Raw genomic sequence first — 25458 nt, 5'->3', positions numbered from 1 at the left:
AGTAGTAAAAGCAACTCAGCAAAGGAAATGATTTTTGTTTGTTTTTGTTTTGTTTTGTTTTGTTTTGTTGCCTCCAGGGTTATTGCTGGGGCTCAATGCCGACACTACAAATGCACCGCTCCAGACAACTATTTTTTCCATTTTTTACCCTTTCCATTTTATTTTACAGGACAGACAGAAATTGAGAGAGAAAGAGAGACACCTGCACACCTGCTTCCCTGCTCATGAAGTATCCCCACCTGCAAATGAGGAGCAGGGACTCAAACCCAGATCCTTGTGCATGGTAGTATGTGCCCTTAACCAGGTAAGTATGTGCCCTGCCCAGATCCTCTCTCCTTCTCTTTCTTTCTCCCTGTACCCCATTAATAAATCAATCTAAAAATAAAAAATATTAATTCATAGAAGACAAGTCACAAAATGGGAGCAAATACTTGCAAAGAACATCTGACCAAGACTGGAACTGGTTATCCCTCCAAAATACAAAGAATCCTTAGACTGTATAGAAAGAAAGCGCACATCCCAGCTCAAAAATAGGCAACAGATATGAACAGACACCTCACCACAGAAGATATACAGGTGGAGGCCAGGCAGTGGCACAGCAAGTAAAGCACACAGGCTAGTGTGCATGAGGACCCAGATTCAAGCTCCTTGTAGCAGGGAAGCTTCACAAGTGGTGGAGCAGTGGCTGCCGTTATCTCCCTGTCTTCTCCCCCCCTCTCTATCTCTCTTCCTACTTCTCTCCAACTCTATCATAATTTAAAAAATAGATAAATATCAATAAAATTTTAAAAAGAAGATAAACAGGTGGGCACAGTACACAGGGGATGCAGCTAGCCAATCAGCGGATGGAAAGACACTGCTCAAGGGAGACGCACAGTAAAACAGCAGCTGTCTGCCAACCCCAAGAGCACTACGCCCGCCAGTGCTGGCAGGACTCTAGCTTCCACTCCATGCCAGTGGGAACACACAGGCACTTTGAGAAATGGCTTGACAGCTTCTGACAGAACTAGACATACATTCACCATATGATCCAGCAAACACACTCCTAGGCATTTACCCAAACAAGCTTAAAGCATATGTCTACACAAAAGCCTGTGTATGGATGTCTCCTGCAACCTTTATTCATGATTACCAAAACTTGAGGGCAACCATGATGTCCTTCAGTAAGTGAGCAGCTAAATAAAATAGCTCATTCTGGACAGTGGGATAGGATTCAGCACTAAAAAAACTAAATAAGCCATAAAAAGACATGTTTGGGCAGCACTGCACCTAATTAAGTGCACGTAGTACCTAGTACAAGGACCTAGGTTTGAGCTCCCGCTCCCCTCCTGCAAAGGGGGGATGCTTTACAAGTGGTAAAGCAGGTCTGTAGATGCCTCTCTTTCTCTCTCCTCCTCTCTCAACTTCTATCCTATCAATTAAAATAGAAAGAAAAGAAAAAAGAAAAATGGCCATCTGAAGCGGTGGAGAGGTGGATTCACAGTGTTAGCACTGAGCCCCCGGGATGACCCTGGTGGCAAAGAAAGACAGACAGAACCTGTGTGTGGCAAAGGAAGCCCATCTGGAAAAGCTGTATGGTGTAAATTCCATGATATTAAAAATAGAAAAAGCAAAGAGAAGAAAAAGGAAAAAGAGCGGGTAGCACCGGCGCCTGTGACTCTCAGCAAGCCTCAGTGTGACCAGGAGCCACAGGGAGCATCACTGGCTGCCACACAGGTTCCTGCCGCTGCCCACAGCACGGCTTATCTCCCCTCCCTGTGTCATGTGTGACACTCTTGCATATGTAGTAAATAAAAAACAATCTTGAAAACAAATAAAGGAGTCTATGTTGGAGACAGGAAGTCAGTGTGGTGGGGAGAGGGTGGGGGTAAGCAGAGGTGGGTCAGTCCCTCCGAGCCACACTGGGAGAAGGAGTGCGGAGCGTGCAGGGAGGCTGGGGCCAGTATCCCTGGGATATGACTCGCAGGCCAGTCATACTGGTGAATGACCAATCAGCCAACTTCCTGGAATTTTTATCTATCTATTTATTTAATCAGAGCACTGCTCAACTCTGACTTAAAATGGTGTGGGGAATTGAACCTGGGACTTTGGAGCCTCAGGCATGAGCATCTCTTTGTGGAACTATTAATGCTATCTCCCATGCCCAACTTTCTGGAATTTTCCAAGCTGGTTCCAGTCATGGCAGCAGCTTGGCGGTAACACTAGCGGGTGTATTCACACTGTGGGAACAGGAGCCCAGCACTGCTGTCAGCATTTACCGGGCTCCTTCTTCCACTACTCCAACCCCGTCTGTGGGTGGGGCATCCAGAGGGAAGGGGGGCAGGTGGGTGAGCAGACCAAGGCCCCCAGGAGCTCCAGGTCCTAGCTGTGGCCTGGCCCCCTACCCAGAAAAGACTGGGAAGGCTCACTATGGCAGCCACCACCGGAGAGTTTGCCCTCACTCCAGCCCTTGGGCTGCCTCCACGGTCAGTCCTGTGCCTGGGTTTCTGGGGTCACTCACAGGCCAGTGCTGTCCCCCCACACCCCCTTGCAATCCTGTGTCAGTCTCTGTTGGTCTCCCTCTCTCTCTCTCTAGCTTCCTTGACAGCTCCACTGGGTCCTCCCCACTCCCCAGGAGCCATGCAACTGGGCCTAGGTAGCAGATTTGCCTTAAGTCAAGGTCAGAGCAAGGACAGAGGTGGGTAGAAGGGCAGAAGTCTCAGGGACACACTAGGCCCACGGGTGCCCCCCCACACACACACACACACAACCAGGCAGAGCAGCCTGGAGCCCACAGGGGCCCCAGCAGAGGCCCCATGAGGGTGAGCGGGTCCCATTGAGCTGGCACAGGCAGAGGAGGTGGCCCCAGGGCGCTGGGGTGTCCTCGCCCAAGCTGGGGCCTATCCACACACTGGCTGAGCTGACTGTGGTGGGGTTGGGGGAGGCACCTACAGGGCCAGCCAGGGGTGGGGAGCAGGGGTGTGGCTGCTATCTGCACCCTCCCTGCTGTCAAAGAGCCCCATCATCTTCGCTCCCTCAGCTGAGGATTCAGCTGAACCTCATGCTGTCTCTTTTTTTTCTTTTTGGTGTGCTGGGGTTCACACCTTTGTGATTCCACTGCTCCCCGTGAACATTTTAGACACACACACACCAGAGCCCTGCTCAGCTCTGGCTCACTGAACCTGGAACCTCTGGTGCCTCACTATGAAAGTCTTTTGCAAAACCATTACGCTATCTCCTTGCCCCTCCTTTTATTTTATTTTTTATTAATTTATTTATCTATCTATTTAGAAGAGGGAACTATGACCAGATCCCTGCTCACCTCTGGCAGGAGGCATTGCTGGGGCCTGAACCTGTGACCTCTTGGGCAGTGGGCATGCATGCTGGACTCCAACAGGCTGAGCTGACTCCCCTGCCTTCAGCCCAAGCTTTGCTGGTGGGATGCTGACACGCAGGACCTTGACACTTGGTGGATACAATGGCCTCTTGGCCTCATGCAGCCCACATTCCAGAACTGTCCATTCTCACTGCAGGAAGCGGTGCCTGCTCTCCCCATCCCCCCCCCCCCAGGTGAGCCTATGTCTGCCCCCTTTGCCCTGAGAACCCGGCAGCGGGATGCTGGCTGATCAGGGACACTGGCACTGAGCTAGGGGTGTCATGGGGACACCACCAGCCCCCACAGCTGTTCACATGAAGCTCCATCCAGCGGGCAGCACTGTCCACCCAACTTCAGGGCAGTGGCCAAGAGGAGCAGCTGCCAGCCAGGCCTGGGACAGGACTCCCCCACAGCCCCCTGCACCATAGGCTGTGCCCTCTGAAGCTGGGATCTCTCTGGAGCAGCTCTTATCTTCTACCCAGCCAGCCACCAGGTCAGCCTGCCCACTCCAGGCTGCTGTCATAGCCGGCAAATGACCTGGGGGATATAGACATCACTTTCGGGCTGCTGTGTCCTCCAGATGACCCCCAGAATCTTAAGCTTAGAGCCTCCACCTGTGTGCTTATTCTCAGCTGCACCCCAGGGCCGTCTGTCCAGTTCTGGGCTAGGATGACAATGGCAGGCGGCTGTCATGGACCCAAGAGCCAGGGCCAGGCCAGAATGGGGGTGGAATCTACAGGCACCACGGTGTTCCCAGTGGGTGCACCACAGCACTATCTTCAAAGGCAGCCCCTCAAAGTCACGGCCACCTGGCTGGCTCAAGGATCTGGGTTCAAGCCCCCAGCCACCACAGAGGAGCACCCTGCAAAGGGGAAGCTTCATAAACTGTGGAGGAGTGATGTGCTATCCCTCCCTCTCCCCCAACCTTAACTCTCTATCTGGGGAAGGGGAGGAATAAGGTCTGCAGAAGTGGTGAAACTATGCAGGCAGGAAGCCCCAGTGAGGCCCTGGAAGCAAGGAAAAAACTAAAATAACAGAATAAATCTGGGCATGCAACAGGTGGCATTTGTGGCATGCTCCAAAGGCAAAAAACATGGCATACCCACTAAACCAACACAGGAGGGCAGAAAGGACCCAACCCTCCTGGTTTATAAAGAAAAAACTGAAACCAGAAATGTTTCGAGGCTGCCTGAGGCCACACACCCCGTACTGGGAAGTCTAGACCAAGAAGAGGAGACCGTATGTTACATCCTTTGAAAATAATTTCTGCAAGGCAGGGAGACAGCTCACCCACTAAAGAGCAACCCTTAGCATGCATGAGCCCTGGGTTCAAGCCCTGGCACCATACGAGAGCACCTTGGACAGCACCAGGGGAAACTCCTTGGATGGTGGGCTTGTTTGGGGGTGTCTCTCCTTTCTCTCTCTCTCTCTCTTTTTATTATCTTTATTCATGTATTGGATACAGACAGCCAGAAATTGAGAGGAAGAGGGAAACAGTGAGGGAGAGAGACAGCAAGACACCTGCAATGCTGCTTCACCACTCACTGGCTTTCTTCCTGCAGGTGAGGACTAGAGGCCTGAACCCAGCTCCTTGCACAGTGCACTTAACCAGGTACCAGGTACACTACCACCCAGCCCCCCTCCTTTTTCTCTCTCTTTCTTTTTTCTTTTGTCTCAAGGGTTATCACTGGGGTTTGGCGCTGGCATTATGAACCCACTGCTCCCAGAGGCCATTTTTTCCATTGGCTAGAACAGAGAGAAATCAAGAGGGGAGTGGGGAGATAGAGAGACACCTGTAGACCTGCTTCACCACTAATGAAGTGACCCCCTGCAGGTGGGGAACTGGGGGCTTGAACCGGGATCTTTGCGCAGGTCCTTGCGCTTTGTACTATGTGCGCTTAACCTGGTGCACCACCACTTGGCCCCCTCTTTCTCTCCCTCTCTCTCTCCCTTCCCTGTGAAAATACTGGATTGGGCAGGTTGCCCTGCAGTACCACACACTTGCTAGGCCCTGGTTTCATTTCCTAGAGCTGCCCAGCCTCATAATGGAGTAGTATTCAGCCTTGAAAAGGAATGGCACTCTGACGCCCGTTTCAGGTGGGCGTCATATGGAGTTGGCACACTAGACACACAGGCCAATGCTGTATGGAAGCAAATCCAGAGACTGAAAGACGGCAGGGGGAGGGCGGGGCTAGTGTCCAACAGAGAGTGAGGTTTGGGAAGATGAAAAAGTCTTGGAGATGGACAGTGGTGACAGTTGTGTGACAGTGTGAACAAGCTTCATGTAGATTCTGAAAAGGTTAAAACTCAAGCCGGTGGGGCCAGGTGGTGGCACACCTGGTTTAAGTGCATGTGCTACCATGCGCAAGGACCTGGGTTCGAGCCCCCAGTCGCCACCTGCTGGGGACTGGTAAAACAGTGCTGCAGGTGTCTCTTTCACTCCCTCTCTCCCACTTTCCTCTCAATTTTTCTCTACCTATCAAATAATAAAACAAAACGAGGCAGGAGAGAGTGCACCTAGTAGACTGTGAACCATGCACAAGGTCCTGGGCTGGAGCCCTGGCACCATATGAGCCCCAGCTGAGGATGGAGGGAGGCAGCCAGCTCCAGCCCTTCCCGTCACTGCCAACCACTGACAGAGTGTCCGCCCCTGCCGCCCACACCTGTCACACAGCCCCGGGGACCCAGCCTTTCTGCTCCCCAGGGGAGCACATCCGCCAGCACGAAGCTTCAGCTCTGCTAGGATGGCACCTTCTGGAAACATCCCCAGACAGCCTCTCCCTCCTTGTCACACTGGTCCTGGGCCTCACACCAGCCTGGGCCAAGGCCTCAGAACAGCCAAGGTGGGGGAGCGAGGCGAGAGGGTCTGGCTGCACTGTCACCTTCCACTGTCCTGTCCACACCCAGCTCTGAGGTCTCATGCCACCCCTGCAGCTGTTCCTGGACATGGCCACAGGTTTCCCAGGATGGGCAGAGCTAAGCCTGGTGGAGGGACATGGGAGGTAGCTCCTGGAAGCCTGGTCCCTGAAGCTGAGATGCTGTCATCAGCACCATGAGCTGACTCTCTGACGACAAGTCTGTCCTGATGGGGACCCAGTCTGGAGGCCACTGGCCAGAGCTCCCTTCTGGGTACTGAGAGGAGGGCTGCAGACAGCCCAATAAGGGCCATCAAGGGCACATGTCCATCGTGAGACACTGAGCTCCAGCTTCCACCACGTTTTTTCTATGTAGATTTTACTTATTTTAAAACATCTTTATGACATATAATTCACTCACCCAAAAACTCACTCATTTACAGTGTCTAAGACAGCCATACGTTCATAACTAGTTGATAATGTTTCTGTCACTCTCAAAACAAACCTTAGGGGGCCAGGCAATTGCATATTCATACAATCATGAAAAACAACAAAGTGGGGGCTAGTTGGTGGCGCACCTGGTTAAGCACACACATTACAAAGACCTGGGTTCCAGACCCCAGTTCCCACCTGCTGGAAGGAAGCTTCATAAGCTGTGAGGCAGGTCTGCAGGTGTCTTTCTGCCTTTCTCCCTCTCGCTATCTCTCCCTCCCCTCTCAATTTCTTTCTGTCCTATCCAATAAAATAGAAAAAAATGAAAAAATGACTGCCAAGAGCAGTGGATTTGTAGTGCTGGCACCAAGCCCCAGTAATAACCCGGGAAGCAATAAAAAATTAAAATTAAAAAATAACACCTCACCCCCTCGATCCCCCCCCCCCCCCATTGCACAGTCTCTCCAGAGATGTCTGTTCTGTGTGCTTTGCAGGAGTGGACTCACAGCATGAGCCTGTCTGGTTTTCCACACTGGGCATGTTTTCAACGTCCATCTATGTCACAGAAGATACAGGGACTTGCTACGATTTCATTTTTATGCCTGAATAATATCCCATGGTACACATTCCTCCATGCATTAATGAGATGATGGGTTATTTTGACTTTTTTATTATTATGGATAATGCTACTATAGAAGTTTTTTTTTTTGTCAAGATGTATGTTTCCATATCTAATGAGCATATATAGAGAGAAATAAAGTATTTTGAAGAACTGCCAGACTCTTTTCCTGTTTTTACACTCCTGTTGGCAGTATCTGAAGGTTCTCACTCCACATCCTCACCCACACTTGCTGTTGTCTGTTTTTTTTTTCTCCCATATCACTGCTCAGCTCTGGCTGATGGTGGTGCAGGGGATTGAACCTGGGACTTTGGAGCCTCAGGCATGAGAGTCTCTTTGCATAACCATTACGCTATCTACCCTGCCCCACAGCTAATAACACTATGGAAAGTCAGAGTTGTGGCTGGGGGTGAAGTGGCATCTTCTTGTGGTTCTGGCTTGCATTTCCCTAACTTAGGATGCTGAGCATCTTTTATTTAAAAAATATATATATTTTTTATTTATTATTGAATAGAGACACCCAGAAATCGAGAGGGCAGGGGGAGATAGAGAGGGAGAGAGACAGAGAAACACCTGCAGCCCTGCTTCACCACTCGTGAAGCTTTCCCTCTGCAGGTGAGGACCAGGGGCTTGAACCTGCATACTTGCGCACTGCAATGTAAGTAAGCGCTTAGCGAGCGAGGGGCACCACTGCCTGGCCCAACTGAGCATCTTTTCATGTGCCCACTGGCATTTATATATCTTCTCAGGGGAAAATGTCTATTTTTAAAAATTTTTATTTATAAAATGAAAACACTGACAAGACCATAGGATAAGAGGGGCACAATTCCCACCCCCAGAACTCCGTATCCCATCACCTCCCTTGACAGCTTTCCCATTCTCTATCCCTCTGGGAGTATGGACCCAGGGTCATTATGAGGTGCAGAAGGTGGAAGGTCTGGCTTCTGTAATTGCTTCCCCACTGAACATGGGCGTTGACAGGTCAATCCATACTCCCAGCCTATCTCTCTCTTTCCTTAGTGGGGCAGAGGTCTGGGGAAGCAGGGCTCCAGGACACATTGGTGGGGTCTGCCCAGGGAAGTCTGGTTGGCATTATGGTAGCATTTCTTATCTTATTACTGGTAGGAAATTAAGTTATTAAAATATTCTAAATACATGTTTATTTGTCAGATGATAATTTTCAAATATTTTTTCCCATTCTATGTGCTCTTTTTACGTTCCTGATGGTGTCCTTGGAAACACACTTTTTTAAAATTGCCACCAGGGTTACTGCCTGCACTACAAAACCATGGCTCCTGAAGGCCTTTTTATTTCTCCCCCTCTCCTCTTTTACTTTGTTCTCTCTTCTTCTCTTCTTCCTCCTCCTCCTCTTTTTTTTTTGCCTCCAGGGTTATTGCTGGGGCTCAGTGCCAACACTACACATTGACTGCTCTTGGTGTCTCCCCCCATTTGATAGGACAGAGAAAAACTGAAAGGGGGAATGGGGGATAGATAGGGAGAGAGAAAGATAGACACCCACAGACCTGCTTCACTGCTTGTGAAGCATTGCTCCTGCAGGTGGGGAGTGGGGGCTTGAACCCGGGTCCTTGCGCATACTGCTATGTGTGCTCAACCAGCTGTACCACCACTGGGCGCCCTTCTCTCTGCTTCTACCCAACGTCGTGGAGGAGGCTCTGTCCCAGGCACTTACTGAAGAACAAGAACTAAAAGGCACCCAGACTGGGAAGTGGTAAGAAGGCAAAACTAGTCCCTCTTTGCATCTGACCTGGTCTTGTGTGTAGAACATCTTCAGGAATTCATTGAAAAACCTTTTAGAAATCAGGAACTGAATTCTGCTGAATTTCACCATTATACTTCAAAAGCCATTGTGTTTTATCATGGCAGTAGTGCATAGCCCCCAAATAATTAGGAAGACATTTCCAAAGTATACAGCTTACATCTGAGAGAATGGCTTATATCAACAAATCAGGAAATGACAGGTGTTGGAGAGGCTGTGGAGAAAAATGGACTCTGCTCCACTGCTGGTGGGAATGCAAACTGGTGCAGCCCCTTTGAGAGACAGTATGGAGAGTCATTAAACAAATAAAAATGGAATTACTTATGATCCAACAATACCACTGTTAGGCATGAATCCAAAGAACACAGACACTAATTCAAAGGGACATATGTACCCGTATGTTAACAGCTGCATTATTCACAATAACTAAGGAGTAGAAGCAGCCTAGATACCCATCAACGAATGACTAATTAAAGAAGTTATGGCTAAGCAGAACTTGGAATGGAGTTGGTGTATTGCACCAAAGTAAAAGACTCTGGGGTTGGTGGGGGACAGGGTTCAGGTCCTAGAACATGATGGCAGAGGACCTAGTGGGGGTTGTATTGTTATATGGAAAACTGAGAAATGTTATGCATGTACAAACTATTGTATTTACTATCAACTGTAAAACATTAATCCCCCCAATAAAAACAAATTAAAAAAAAAAGAAGTTATGGGATATATATTCTATGGAATACTACTCTGCAATCAGAAAATATGGTATTGTGTCCTTTGGGACAAAATGATGGAACTGGAGGTGCTTATGCTTAGTGAAATAAGTAAAGAGATAAAAGACAACTACCAGATGGTTTCACTCTTATGTGGAACTTAGTGATCTGATTGATATGGACTTGCCAAAAAAAATCCAAACAAAAAAGAAGAAAGCAAATTGCTTCTAAGTCTTGTGGAAACTCTGATGGCTATCTTTGGGAGGTGGGAGGGTGAGGATACAAAACTCTGGTGGTGGGTGTGATATTACAATCTTGTAACTTATTATTAATCACAAATAAAAAGTAATCATAAAAAATAAAAATATAAAATTCTTGGTGGTTGACAACAATAGGGCAATAACTGTACATTGAAAACTTCAGACTGTTGCTGAAAGGAATGAAAGAAAACATAAATAAATGAAAATGATGTTCGTGGATTGGAAGATTTAAAATATTGCTAAGAGGACAATACACTTCACATGGCCCTACAGATTAGATGTAATGCCTATTCAAATTTCAGCTATCTTTAAGAAAATTATTGGCAAAGGACTTGGGGGTGGCTTGCCTGGTAGTGCTCACACCTGAGGGCGTTGGTTCGTGCTCCATGGTCACCGCACGGGAGCACTTGTATTGGGGAAGCTTCACAAGTGGCTGAGTAGTGCTGTGTTGTGTCTCCTTCTCCCTCTCTCTCTGTGCCATGTCACCCACCCTCCACCAGGAGCAGTGGAGTTGTACAGACGCAGAACCCAGTGACAGTCCAAACAAGCAAGCAAAACCCCAAACCATTGGCTAGTTGATCCTAAAATTAATATGCAATTGTGAGGTTCCCAGATTAACCAAAGCAATCATAAAAAATAACAAAGTGGGGTCAGGTGGTGCACCCAGTTGAGCACACACACGTTACCATGTGCAAGGACCCAACTCAAGCCTCCAGTCCTCACATGCAGTGGGGAATCTTCATGAGTAGTGAAACAAGGCTTCAGGGTTGTGTCTCTGTCTCTCTGTCTTTCTGTTGCTTCCTTCTTAATTTCTCTGTCCCCTATCAAATTAACAATAAACATATAATAAAAAGGGAAATAACAAAGAAAACTCTTACTTCTGGCTTTGAAACTAACTATACAACTAGCAGAGTCAAGACAAGTATTGTTGGTGCTTGTATGAGGGACAGGTGGGGTGATTAAGGATGTGTCTATAGTGAATCCACACATCTGTGATGGGTGGATTTCTGACAAGGATGGCAAGATAGCTCAGTAGGGAAGCTGTCCAGATAACAGTGCCTGAACTTCCATGGACAATTGGGTTTCCACATGCAAAATAATGAAGTTAACACCCTGTCCAAGACCAGATACAAAAATTATTGAAAAAGGAATCACAGACCTGGGAGCTAAAACCACACAACTCAGGAGAAAGACAATGAATCTTTGTGACTTTGAGCTGGCAGTGATTTCTTAGGTATGACAACTAAAGTGTAAACAAGAAAATGACACACACTGGATTTAGTAAATTAAAAAAAAAAATGTGTGGGGATGGGATGGGCGGTAGTGCACTTGCTTAAGTGAACTACCAAGGACATGGTTTTGAGCCCCTGCTCAACACCTGCAGGGAGGGAAGCTTCATGAACAGTGAAACAGGTACTGCAGGTGTCTGTCTCTCTGTCTCTCTTTCTCTCTATCTCCCCCAGCTCTTGTGCTGTTCCTGAGCTTCAGGGCAAAGTGCCCAGGCTTTCTCCATTAAATATGCCAGCTGGGGGTTGTTCATAGATGCGCTTTATTGAACTGATCAAGTCCTCTCTAGTCCTAACTTACTGGGTATCTTTATCAAGAGAGAGTGCTAGAGTTCATCTTTCCTACATCTACTGAGATGATATCATGTCTTTGTTTATTCAGTTAACATGAGGTAGTACACCCACTGGCTTCTACCTGCTGATCCAACCTTTACTTCCAACCTTCATTGCAAGATACATCTTTTTTTAATACATTGATTGATTGATTGATAATTGATTGATGAGAGAACCAGAACATACCTCTGGCATGTGAAACCACAGACTGAACTAAGAGTTCAGCACCTTAGCCACTGTGCCACCTCCTGGGCTGCTCCAAGATAAATTTTCCTTGTTAATAACGTAGAACCACTTCCATAAGCTACTGCATTCGTTTCACTAATGTTTTGGTAAGGCTGCTGTCTCTATATCCATAAGGACTTGCAGTCTGGGACAGTAACTGGTGGTCTTCCTTTGGCTCTGGTGTCAGGGTATTTACTGGCTTCATACAGTAAGTCAGAAAGAAGCCCCTTTTCTGTTTTGTTTTCAAAGAGTTTGAGAAGGAGGAGTAGCAATTCTTATTTAATATTGAAGAGAATGTCCCCATAGAGTGGCGGCACACCTGAGTAAGTGTATGTATTACCACGCACAAGGACGTGGGTTTAAGCCCCCCAGTCCCTAGCTGCAGCAGGAAGGGAGTTTTATGAGTGGTGAAGCAGTGTCTCTTGGTCTCTCCCTCTCTCTCTCTACCTCCCCCACTCTCAAATTTATTTCTGTTTTATCAAATAACAATAAAGTTCAAATAAAGACTTTTAGGGACCGGGTGGTGATGCACCTGGTTGAGTACACATATTTATAATGCACAAGGACCCAAGTTCAAGCCCCTAGTCCCCAGCTGCAGGTACAAAGTTTTACAAGTGGTGAAGCAGTGCTACAGGGGTCTGTCTCTCTCCCTTTCTATCTCCCCCTTCTTTTCGATTTCTGGCTGTCTCTATCCAATAAGTAAATAAAGATTTAAAGAAGAAGAAGAATGTACCCATACAGTTATCTGAACCTGGGCCTTTCTTTATGGGAACTTCTTTAATTTGTTAATGTCTCTTTTTTTATAAGTTTCTTCAGATTTTCTCGAGTCAAGTTTCAGTGCATTCTAAGAACTTGTTTCCATTTCACCCAGGTTATGTGACTGGTTGGCACAGTCGCTCACAGAATCACCCAGGTTATGTGACTGGTTGGCACAGACGCTCACAGAACCCCCACACCCTCTTTCTGCCTCTGTAGGGTCAGCTGTGATATGTCTCTGGCCCCCTGATTTTAACAAGTGGAGATTTCTCTTACCATTCTTGGGCTGATCACCTTTCTACAGTTGCAGCCTCTTCCTAATGACACTTGTAAGTTCCCTTGGCCATCCCGGAACAGAGACATTCACTCTACCCTCTCGCACAGCCTGCTCAGTGCTCATGCTCGTTAGCTGCCCCCCCAGCAAGTATAAGCTTCTGGAGGACAAACTCGCATCAAGCCCTTGATTCCATTCATTATGATCCTCCACACTGAGGAAAATGTCTGCAGGCAGACTTTCTGAGCAGCTCACTGAGTCTTCAGAAAAGCAAAATAAGTCAGCAGAAAGGAAATTGTAAATTAATATATGAATAGGAATAGCCCTGAAGCACTAGAACTGGCCTGTCCAGTGCAATGAGCAGCTCCCACATCTAGGCCTAAGAACCCGCAATGTGACAGTCCAAACTGAGATGTGCCACAAGTGCCAAACCCCTGACTGATGTCAAAGAACTGTTTTTTAAATATAAAAAGGAAAGGGAGTAGAGCTGGTGCTGCTGGTGGAGTGCACACATTACAGTGCACAAGGACCCAGGTTCAAGGCCCTGGTCCCCACCTGCAGGGGGAAATTTCATCAGCACTGAAGTAGTGCTGCAGGTGTCTCTCTGTTTCGCTCCTCTCTATCTCCATTTCTCTCTGGCTCTATCCTAAATAAATACTTTTGTATATTTTTATTATCTTTGTTTGTTGGATAGAGACAGCCAGAAATTGAGAGGGAAGGGGGAGACAGAGAATAAGAGAGACAGCAGCCCTGCTTCACCACTTGTGAGGCTTTCCCCCTGCAGGTAGGGACTGGGGGCTCAAACCCAGGTCCTTGCACACTGTAACATGTGTGCTCACCCAGGTGCACTACCATCATCAGGCCCCCTAAATATATATTTTTAAAAACATTAACAAATAAATACAAAGGAAAAATAAGTAAGAAGAAAAGCTTCACAATAACTTTACAATTAAGTGCTAACATAATAGTTTGGATTTACTGGGTTAAGCATATATTTGGTTCAAGTGCCTTTCACCTGTTTCTTTCTACTTTAAGTCCTAAAAACTCTGAATTTTAGATGTGGTTTGGTTTTCATTTCTTCGGGACAGAACTGCTCCTCTAAGACTTGCGGGGAGAGGGGGTGGGGGACATCACTGAGTGCAAAGAAACAGGAAAGCAAACACTAAGCACACAGTCAGGAGCTGGAGAGACAGCATACTAACTATGCAAACTGATTCTCATGCCTGAAGCTCTGAGGTCCCAGGTTCAATCCTCAGCACCACCATCAGCCAGAGCTGAGCAGGGGTCTGGGATAAATGAATAAATGAATTAATTAATGAATGTGTGAATGAATGCAAGCAAACCAAGCACACGGAGGTTTTTGGGGCCCTGGGCCTGGCACTGGGCACAGGCCCCACAGGGGCTCTGTCTACACCTGTGGCTCTGTCTAGTTGCCTGCAAGAAGCACCACTGGAGCCCTGGTCCCCCTGTCAGTCAGAGTTCAGGGCACCAGTACGCCGGGCTAGCTTCGCTAGCTCAGTCGGTAGAGCATGAGACTCTTAATCTCAGGGTCGTGGGTTCGTGCCCCACGTTGGGCGCCATATGTCAGTCAGAGTTCAGGGCACCAGTATGCCGGGCTAGCTTTGCGGCGGGAAACAGACGACCAGGGACACATGGATGAGAGGAGAAGCAGTATTTCTTTATTCACGAGCAAATGGTTCAAAAAACTAATCTAATCTAATCACAACCCAATTCTGTCTTGCCTCTCTCTCCTCCGGCGGAAGAGTCAGGAACCAAGGAAGTATGTAGGGTAGGGGGCAGGGAGAAGGAAGAAGCGTGCTAAGGCAAGGACTAAACCAAAATCTCCCAGAGGCAGGGGGAGTGAGACCAAACCAATGTAACAGAATGACCATGTAAACAGACCACAACATCAAGCAATGTAACAGAAGGGATCCCAGAAGCAGAACTAGAAGCATACCAACACCCCCACCCAGTGTCAGACTCAGTGGGTCTGGGGGAGGGGGCTTTCCATTATAAACTGGAGACGGGCACCATCACCCACCCTAGCCACCTCTGTGCCTTCTTCTAGCTCCTGGCTAAATCACCTCCCTCCACCCAGGGTCCCTAACACCTTGAGCCAAATCAACTATGGTGGCAGCAGTCAGGTGGTCCCCAAACAGTGACAAAATGGACAGCCACTCAGACCAGGTGTCTGAAGATCCTTCTCCACTCAGCTGTCCTACCTCCACAGAGGGGCATGGACCTCATGTCAGTTTAAGTTCTCACCTGTGTCTTGAAAGCCGTATGTGTGGACATGTAATGAGCATGCTGTTAGATAGATGCGATACACCCATGGATAGAGAGACATGCGTGTGGACGTATACAGGCAGACCTGAGGTCACCCAGCCCCAGACACCCAACACCTACGACGGTGTCAGTGACCTCCTCTCACCGGCCATACTGCCTATACTGCCTGCTCAGTACGGGGGCGGGGGGGGGGGGGAAGGGGACCACAGTTGTGGCTCTCGAACCCTCTGGTTTCAGTCTCTTCCACAGCATTGTCTAAGTGTTTGCCTGCCTCTTGCCAATCTGCTCCATGATTCAACAAAAGCCATCTCTGGCTTAAAGGAAGAATCCTCACGGCAATTATTTTAGGCCCTTTGCATCAATGCAGAGAGAGCCATGTCCGCCAGGACCAGGAAGCTCTCAGCAAGTTGGTGGCCCCAAACTTAGGAGATGAAGGCCACCCCTACATTTAGCAGCCGGTCACATGCCACTGCTAACAGAAGTGTTTGGTTTTTTATTTTCATTTTAAATACATTTGGCTGTTTGTAAGAATAAAATAGAAGTTTCTCCGTAATATGCCAGTATGATAATTCTTCAGAAAACCGATTTGAAATATAATACATTTTAATGTTCCTACAGTAACGAGTGACATGCAACTGTGAAAGATGCCTTAAATATCAGATCTTGCCATTCTGTGTGTGAAGGGGGATTAGCATTTTTGAAAACATATCTAAAAATCTCTAGAAAGGACCAGGAAAGTAGCACTACGAAATGGGGATGAGGGGAGATGTTTCCAAGGAGCGGATGACTTCCATTACCACCTCTGTCACCTCTGCTCATTCTTATAAAATTTTTGTTTGTTTTTTAATATTTTATTCTTGGATAGAGACAGAAACTGGGGGGGGTAGAAAGGGAGAGAGAAAGGGAGACACCTTCAGCACTGTTTCACTGCTCATGAAGCTTCTCCCCTGCAAATGAGAACTGGGGGTCTGAACCAGAGTCTTTGAGCACTGTAGCAGGTGCAAACAACCGGGCATGCCACCACCCAGCCTCTGCTACAGTCCTTGTACAGGCTCAAGACAGACTCTTAAATGGAGCAAAATAAGGGAACCATCTCCACTAGCAAATGCTCTGTGGAAAAAAAAAAAATCCTTCCCCTACGCTCTTGGGAGATTTCCCATTTTTTTATGTTTTTTTAAAATTTTCTTTATTATCTTTACTGATAGTCAGAAATCTAGAGGGAAGGGGGAGCTAGAGAGGAAGAGAAACAGAGAGACACCTGCAGCACTCCTTCACCACTTGCAAAGCTTTCCCCCTACAGGTGGGGACTGGGGGCTCAAATCCCCATTTTTTTAAAGAAGAGGAATGCTGACACTTGTGTAGGGGAGATGCGGAAATGAGTCCTCATGACAACAGCAATCCTGTAGATCAGCACCCCCTCAATAAAGTGATACTGATGTTGGGGATAAGCAAACAAATAAATGAATTAATAAATCTCTAAGTCACCCAGTGAGGAGGAAAGTACAGCTGGTAGATCATCTTAAATCATTCTTAAAATTTTTTAACTGGGAAATGTTATGTATGTAAAAACTATTGTATTTACTGTCGAATGTAAAATATTAATTCCCCAATAAAGAAATTTTTTAAAATATTTTTTTGGTACTCCAGTGGCTGGGAAAATGGATCAGCAGTAAGAGTGCAGGACTTGTATGCATGAGGCCCTGGGTTCCACCACTGATGTAAAGGTGCTCTGAACTCTGTCAAAACCCCCAAAATAAAATTAAAAAAAAAAAACTTTGGGGGAGAGTGGTAGCACATTTGGCTGAGTGCACATGTTACCATACACAAGGACCCAGATCTGAGCCCATTCCCCACCTGCAATGGGAAAGCTTCATAAATGGTGAAGCAAGTCTCCAGGTGCCATTCTATCTCTCTCCCTCTCTAGCTCCCCCTCTCCTCTCAATTGCTCTCTGTCCTATCCAATTAAAAAAAAAAAAAAGGAAAAAATACCCACTAGGAGTGGTGGCTTTATAGTGCTGGCACCCGGTCCCAGTAATAGTGCTGGTGGCAGAAATAGTTTAAAATAAGTAAATATTTTCACTGACGGCCCTGGAGCCAGAAGAAAAATAAAGGAGGAAAAATGCATTTATTATTTATTTCCCCAAATAAGAAAGAAAGGAAAGAAAGAAAGAAAGAAAAGAAGAAAGAAAGGAAAGAAAGAAAGGGGAATTGCAATACACTCCTCAGTTCTTTCCTAGTGAGATCCCTGCGCCTGACCACTAGAGTCCCAGCAAGAATAAAAGGCCTATTCTCCCATAATAGTTGTGCCCTCCACAGCCCCCAGGAGACCAAATTTCAAGCACTGAGCCTTTTATCCCCCTGACAAGCTTGTCAGAACACTAAAGAACCCATTTGGGGTTTTCAAAATACAGTCACATAGCTGGAAACCTAGCCCAGTGATACAGCACCTGCCTCGCATGTGTGAGACCCTGAGTTTGATCCGTGGCACCCCCCAAAACCATTGTCTAAAGCTAGCTCACTCAGGGGCCAGGTGGTGATTAAGTGCACACACTACAGTGCTCAAGGAGCTAGGTTCAAGACCCTGGTCCCCACCTGTAGAGGGGAAGCTTCACAAGTGGTGAAGCAGGTGTCTCTCTGTCTCTCTCCCTCTCTATCTCTCCCTCCCCTCTCAATTTCTCTCTGTCTCTACCCAATAATAAGTTAAAAGATTTTAAAAGAAATATGTTGAGTACTAATATACTTTAAAAAATAATAATAGCTCATTAAGTAAAGCACACACTTTACCATGCTCAGGGACCCAGGTTCAAGCTCTCAGCCACCACATGGAGTGCCATATCTGTGGGAAGCTTCATGAGTGGTGGAGTAGTGCTATGATGTCTCCCTCTCTCTCTCTGTCTTTTATTGGTTAAGTGGGGAGGGTGGGGGTGGGACAGTCCACTAGCAGTGGTGGAACTGTGCAGGCATGAAGCCCTGGCAGCAAAAATAAATAATCTAAAAGAAAACCATATGGGTGCTACTCAGATGCACATCTCTCTGCTTCCAAGATAGCTGGAAAATACTTTGCTAAAGAAAAAAAAAAAAATCTGCTGGTGTGGAGGAGTGAGAGTGAAAAAGCACCAGAGGGTCAAGAGCAAAAACATTCCAGACGCCCATACGTGGTGATTCCAGCCATTATCGCCCGTGTGTGTGGCATGTCCAAGCACACACATGCACACACACACACACACACGCACACTCATGCATACATGTCTGTCTCCTTAGCTCCTGCCATTGGCCTGACACTGGAGGCCAGTGCGAGGGTGTCTCCCCTGCACACGTGTGACTGATGTTCCCCTACAACTCGAGGTCGCTCTTGGCGTCTGTGTAATTCATGAAATAAAGATCTCAAGTCTGGCTGTTCCCGCATGGGGGCAGGGTGCTGGTTGCCATGGAGAGGAGGAGGAGAGGAAGCTGTGCTTACAAAAGGCTTGTGGGGGGCAGTGCCTAGAGAGCCACTCACTGGGCATTAACATCCCATCCCACTCCCCTCCAACACCTGCTGGGATGAATCACCTTTCTTGTCAGGGGAGGGCACACGGTGTGTGTGTGGGGGGTGGGGTGGGGACAGACCCTGAAGCACCTGACTTCAAGTCCTGACCCCAAGTGGCCTTGGTGGTCGTGTTGGGGATGGCACAGCATTCCCAAGACTAAGGCTCCCCTTCGGGAAATTGGGGCCGGGCACAGGCTGAACAGGCGAAGCAGCCCAGGGCTCTGTGGAGCTGGGGGAGAGCAAGCAGGTAGGAAGGAGCAAAGGGTGTATTCTTAGCTCTCGGTAAAGTAGGTTATGGTTTAAAAATACCTCTCGATAGTAACCAACACAGCGCCACCTTCGTGCCTGCCCTACAGCAGCCTTGGCACATGCGTCAGCTCACTTAATACCCTCCATGGGGGAGACAGGGCCCAGAAGGGTGGGGGGCAGCCCACAGGCAGCCACCTCCACCCCTAACCCCGCCTGGCCCCTGCTCCTTCCTGCTGTGCATGCTCACCTCCGCCAGGCACTGGGTGGGACACAGGCAATGAGTGAGGTGGCCAGAGAGGTACCAGCTGCTGGGAGCAGCCAAGAGTGGGGGACAGGGTGGCAGGAAGGCAAGGGAGGGCTGAGCACAGGGCTGGAAGTGGGGACAGCTCTGGCAAAGGCACTGAGGCAGAAGTGGCTGGTGTGCTGGAGGACAGGAGAAAGCCAACAGGATTACTTTCCCTCTCCCCAGTCTTTGCGCCCCTGGCAGCTTGCAGAGCTCTGAAAGTTCAGAGATGGATTCACCATTTCATCACCATTTCATCATCCACATTGCAGGCCTAGAAAACACAGTCCCTGGTAGGGTCTGCTCTCTGTGGACAGGGTCCACTGGATGGCATCAAGGACACACCAAGGTCACCCTGGGGCCTCGCCAGGGTTGGGGGGGCTATACTGGAGATCAGGGACCTCCCTGCCTCCCAGGCTGGGTGAGTGGGTGGCCCTCCAGGAGTTGTGGCTCTGTCCACACATGCAGCAGGATGCAGGTACCTTGGCCAACCTGGACTGGATGCAATCCAGTGTGCACCTCAGAGGGTGTCTCGACAGGAGGCCCTGGGCCCAGTGCCATGTGTCCCCAAAAGGAGGATCCCCTGGACACCTGAAATGATACCCCAACCTATGGGGTTGTTTTCATGCAAGGACATCCTCTCAACCCACAGAGCCAACTCACTGAGTGGCACAGGTACAAACCCTCCTCCCACCCCACAAGCTGTGAGGCACCCAGGTGCCTGAAGCCCAGAGATGGCAGGAGGAGACGAGCTAGTCACCGGGGCCCTGGAGAGACCTCACAGCCCTGGCAGAGGAGGTCAAATCTCCACAGAGAGGAGGAACACCAGGGACAACTGCTGAAGGTCCCGCAGGCAGCCTCCACGCCAGCTCCAGGGTTCTTAGAGGATGTGAAAATGTGCCTAGGAGCATCCTGCATTAGTGGAGGTCCCCCTCCCAGGTGAGGAGATGAGCAGGAGAACCCCAACAGGTGTAGGCCAGCTGCTGGAGGACCATGGTAACTGAATATTGTTCTAGTGTGTCTATTTCTTGTGATTTGTGGTTTGGAAACAAACACAAAAACCTGTAGAGTCAAATTAACTGAGTTCACTTCTAGAATAAGGCCTTGCAGTGTTGGTTCTACCACTTTAGGAATTTTTCTCCAATTAAAAAAAAAACTGTCCAATATGAAAAAAAAAAAAAGCAATTGCATTGCCAATCACCTGCGCCGGGGCAAGGAGGCCACTGTGCTGCTGTGTCCATCCCAGAACCCCTGGCTGGAGGGGCCACTGATTCGGTTCCCTGTTTCAGTGCCCTGTGTTGGGCCCTCTGTTCTACCCAGCAATGTGAGGGAGGCCAGAATCCCAGAAAACAGCTCCTGTCAGTCCTCAGATCCCACTGCCCAGGGACACTCAGAGAGAACTGGGGAGGTGGAGGAGGGCCCAAGGCTGGGAGGGGACAGGCCAGCAGCAGTGTCACTGGGACAGCTGTGGGCCCATGGCCCAGCCCTTCCCCGGGCAAGGAGCCTGCCTGGTGCCAGGAGCTGCAGCTTTAAATAAACTTGGCCTGTCCAACCAGGGCCAGGGCAGCAGCCCTGACTGTGCCTGGGAGGCCACAGTCAATAGCCTGGCAGTGCAGCAACCTCGGACCTGGACTCAGGCAGCCTCAGCCTTAGAGCAGGATCCTGTGCCCCCCTGCACCTGCCTGCCTGCCCCCTATGTGGACAGGACACTACAGCAAAGCTGTGACAAGGCCCTGGTGGTCTGGTGTCTAAGGGCCTTTCTGGTGGGCTGTCCCAGTTGCCCTGCCTCCCTCACCCCTGAGCCCAGCCGCTGCACAAGGCTAAGCAGCACCAGTCTCTCAGCGGAGCTGAGGCAACTGTCACCATGGCCTGGGAGCCAGAGGGTGACTCCTCTCTGCAACTGCTAGGGCTTCTGGTGGCAGGAAAGGAGTGAGGTGTCTGATGTGCCCCTGGCTCCCTTAGCTTCCCAGAGCAAAGCCCAACAGACCCATCCTCCAGACTGGTGGCAGTGGCCAGGACACCTGTGGCTGCTGGAACCCCAGGCCTGAGGTAGGGCCAGCCATCTCCTGAACCCAGGGGTGCTCATGCCTGAGTGAAGTGTCAGCACAGTGAAATATGTGGGAAGGGGCCTGAGGCGAGGGCCTGTGTATGCACTGGGACACAAGCAGCTTCTGGGAAAGAGTGCTGACCTTCTTCCCATGCACCTCCTATCTCAGAGAGCCACCTGGCTCCCCCACCTCCCCCCATCCCCACCCCCAGGCCTGGCCAGCCTCTGCAGTTCAGACCCTCTCCCCCACCCTATGTGCCCAGATGCACCCAGCGTGGGCCAAGCCCCCACCAGAGGGAAGGGCATCTCTGGGTCTCCTGGAACAATCTTACGCCCCCACCCCACAACCCCCTCCCACACATACATAGCAGCTTTGGACTTCCCCCACTGCACCTAGTTCCTCCACACCCCCCACCCCCCACCCCCAAGCCTGACCTAAATCCTCCTGCACTGTGCTGAGCGAACTGGGAAATCAGAACACCCCCACATTCCTCCCAGCCGGCACCCACAATCATCAATGATCAGCATCACTCGCCAACACAAGGTATCACCACAGACTTTTTTTTTTTTTTTAGAAAGGGATATAAAAAAATAAACGGCTCTGCAGTGGATGTGTAAGAGGAAACCTGAACGCCGCCCCCGCCTGGTGGTGGGAAGGGGTTGGGGGGGAGGCTGCGGCTGGGGTTTGAGGGTGGAGGGGGGCGGCGAAGAGGCGGCTCAGGGGTTGGGGTTCCGGAGTCCAGCAGTGCGGGGTTAGGTGCGGGCTCTGCAGTTGGGATGGGGCCCCCGGCGGCCTGGGCCGTGTCCCACCCCGGGGAGCCCGCGGAGCCCACTCAACACCGGTGCCACCTGTTCCCTGGGCGAGGCCCCGCATGGCACGAGCTTTCGAGCCCCCCCCCCCCATTACCTCTGCCCAGTAGCTCCAAAACCCACTCCCATCTCCCTCGGCGCCCCCAATGCAGGATCCCGCAGGCTACCCCTTCGTGCCTCACGTCCACCCTGGTGGTCTGACCCCAGCTCCCTGACCTCAGCTCCCCGCACTCCAGACTTTCCAGAAGCATCTTGGGGGGGGGGGGGGGCTCCAGCTTCCAGCTTCCCTGAGGGCGCTGGGCAGAAGCCGCCCCATGCGGCCCGGGGCACAGCGGACACCCCCGCGGATGCGGCCCCGCAGGCCCCCGCCGGCGCAGGGAGGGGGAGGGGTAAAGAGAGGGGGACCGCACGGCCAGGGAGAACCCCGGGTAAGGGCCGCCCCCTCACCCGCGCGCATCCCGGGCCCACGGCCGCCCCCGCGCGCCCCTAGTCGGTGACCTCCCGCCACCAAATGCGTCACGTCTGCTGGGCGCTCCGGGGACACCTGCTGCCGCCCCCGCCGCGCCGAGCCACTCGGCCTGGCCAGGGCCCCCCACTCAGGGCCAGGGTCGGGGGACCAGCGCGGGGACGCGCGGGGACGCAGTGCGCGGGCGGCGGCTCTTACTTGCCAATATCCTCGTAGAGCTGGTACTCGTCGGTGAAGCGGGTGCAGGTGACCGTGGTGGCCATGGCGGCAGCTCGGCGTGCGCTCTGCTGCGCTCGGGCGGCGGCGGCTCGGGCTCCGCTCGCTAGCGGGCACGGCGGCGGCTCCGGCGGGCGGGTGCGGGTGCGGGGACCTCAGCGGGCGGCGGGCGGGCGGGCGGGGGCCGGGCTGCGCGGGGCGGCGAGCGCACGCGAGATCTGCGCCTCCGGGCCGCCAGGAGCGCGCCCACACCTACGCGGGAGCGGGCGCGGGCCCAGCCGGCCCAGCGCCGCCGGCACGCGCCCTGCACTCGCACCCGCGCCCGGGCCGCACACGCGCCCGCTCCCGCGCATTGCGCCGCCGCCCGCGCCCGAACATGCTTATGGCCCGCACGCCTGGCCTCATCGGCCTCTCCAGCCACACCTCGGGGACCCCAGCCCCCCTCACCCCAGACTGCGAGGGGGGACTGTGTGCCGACTTCCCTTCGTTGACCCCCACTCCAGCGTGCACACTCACCTACAAGATGCTCAGGGGCCCCTGGGTTGGGGGCGACAGGGAGGGATCTCCTGTCCCAGATGGCCCTAGCCCCTCCCTCCCTCCTCACAGCGCTGAGCCCCAGGGGTCTGGAAAGAGGGGCCCAGGAGCTGCCTTTGCAGCTGGGGCGGGGGTTAGTAAGAGGAAGAGCTCCCCTCAGTGGTTCAGGGGTGCTGAGCGTTCACAGCCCTTCACCCCCCCCCCCCCCACCTCCTGCAGGCAGGGCCTATCTCCGTCTCTCTCCCAGCCCACCTGCCTGCCCGGATCTGCCTGCAGAAGTGGCCTGAGAGCCCCCGGGGTTGGGTGAGGAGCGCAGTGGCCGAGCTGACCCCGTTTCCTACACAGGTGCCTGCAGCCCCCTGCAGAAGGGCCAGGTTTGGGGTCCGCGCTGGGCAGCCCACAGAAGGCCGTCTCCAGGGGACTGGAATCTGGGTCGCGCTGGGCCTGGCGTGCGCTCACTCTTCCGCCCTGGCCTGTGCCACTCCTCCGTCCCGCTTCGGCCTGCCAGGAGAAGGGCATAGAAGCCATGTTTTCGCAGTGAAGCCCGTGTGGAGGGGCGGGGGGCGAGGCGAGATGCTTGGACACCAGGCTGGCAGGCACTGACAGGCCATGTTCAGGCCATCCTTGCACCCAGGGATCTCTGAATAAGGACACACTAGTAATGGCAGAATTCCGCTGCAGGGGGCGCTGTGGAGACCGTCGCTGGCAGGAGGGGGAGATCACCTCTTCAACAGGGTGCTGGGACTCTCCTGAAAAGGCAAGTGGCCACCTCTGGAGGCAATACAGCAGGACTCCAGACCCTCGAGTTGAGCCCAGCTTCCCTATCCCTTCCTGGATCTGCAGGCTCCTTTCTGAAATCCAGAAGGAAGAGGAGGCAACCCCACAAGACAATACAATCAGCAGTCTCCATCCTAGCCACCACAAACACTGCAGGCCAGACCACACTACTCCTGGAACAGTCCATATGAGAACAGAGTGGCACTAACACCATGATGATATTATACACACACACACACACACACACACACACACACACACACGTTCTGATATGCTAACACTGATTTGTTTGCATGCATTTTCAAAAAATATTTGATTTATTTTATTTTAATGAAAGTAAGAGATACAGAGAGAGGCAGAAAGAGAGAGACACCAGAGCCCTGTTCAGCTCTGGCTCATGGTGGTGCTTGAGAAATCGAAACCTCAGGCATGAACATCTTTTTGCAGAACCAGTACTGTCTCCCTAGCCTGACTACGTGCATTTTCTTTCTTCTTTCCTACTGTAATTATATTTATTTGTTATTGGATAGAAACAGCCAGAAATTGAGAGGAAAAGGGGAGGTAGAGAAGTAGAGAAAGAGAGACAACTGCAGCACTGCTTCACCACTTGCAAAGCTTTCTCCTAGCAAGTGGGGGCTGGGGGGCTCAAACCCAGGTCCTTGCACATTATAACATATGCTGGCCCCTAATTGCACGCATTTCCAACGCATATTGTCTAATTTAACTTTCAAACAAACCCACCAGGCACATGCTATTATCACCACCCTTTTCTACTAGATGTGGCAGCAATGTCACAGGGCCAAAAAGTGACCTGGACTCAAATCCTGCTGCCCTCTAGCTGTTCATTTTCATACCCACCCATGGATACTCATAACATTCACATTCACAAGCCACAGACACACAGTCACACACATGCACAGCTGCCTGCAGCACCCACACACACACACACACACACACACACACACACATTCTCCCAGCCAGTAGCACTCTTAAGTTTGAGCACTCTGGTTTGAGGTCACTCTGGTTGTGGGGGGGGGGGGAGGCCCAGCAAATCTTCACTGAGTGCTATTTGATGCCCCTCTCTTCCTGTCCCCCACCCCTGCTCCAGGAAGCTCCCCCTTGAGGTTGAAGCATGAAAGACAGGACTTCAGCAGCCCCCCTGCTCCCCCCCCCAGGAAAGCAGGGAGGGGGACATGGCCTGGGCCTCACAGTGAGACACACTGAGCTGCCACAGGGCTGTAGGCTGTCTTTCTATACAGCATGATTCCTCCCTCCATTCACGGAACAAACTTACCCAACCCCCCAGACCCAAGCCACCCAGAACAGTGGAGAAGCGGGGAGAGAAAGGCTCCAGACCACAGAAAGCACTCCTCTGACTTTTG

The 25458-nt window shown here is 50.9% G+C and overlaps 1 protein-coding gene across 1 annotated transcript in view; it reads right to left on the bottom strand.

Annotated features, from left to right (window-relative positions):
* Positions 1-23177, bottom strand: part of CAMK2B (calcium/calmodulin dependent protein kinase II beta) — a 58200-nt gene extending 35023 nt beyond the window's left edge. The window contains 1 exon segment of the mRNA XM_060171002.1: positions 22748-23177. Within this exon segment, the coding sequence (XP_060026985.1) occupies positions 22748-22812 (65 nt within the window). The 5' untranslated portion in view covers positions 22813-23177.
* Positions 23178-25458: the final 2281 nt, after the last annotated feature.

The sequence above is a fragment of the Erinaceus europaeus genome, chromosome 14 (genome assembly GCF_950295315.1).
Source record: "Erinaceus europaeus chromosome 14, mEriEur2.1, whole genome shotgun sequence".
In the NCBI taxonomy this organism is placed as follows: domain Eukaryota; kingdom Metazoa; phylum Chordata; class Mammalia; order Eulipotyphla; family Erinaceidae; genus Erinaceus; species Erinaceus europaeus.
The sequence above is the reverse complement of the archived record's forward strand: the minus strand, read 5'-3'. Positions and strand labels throughout refer to the sequence as shown.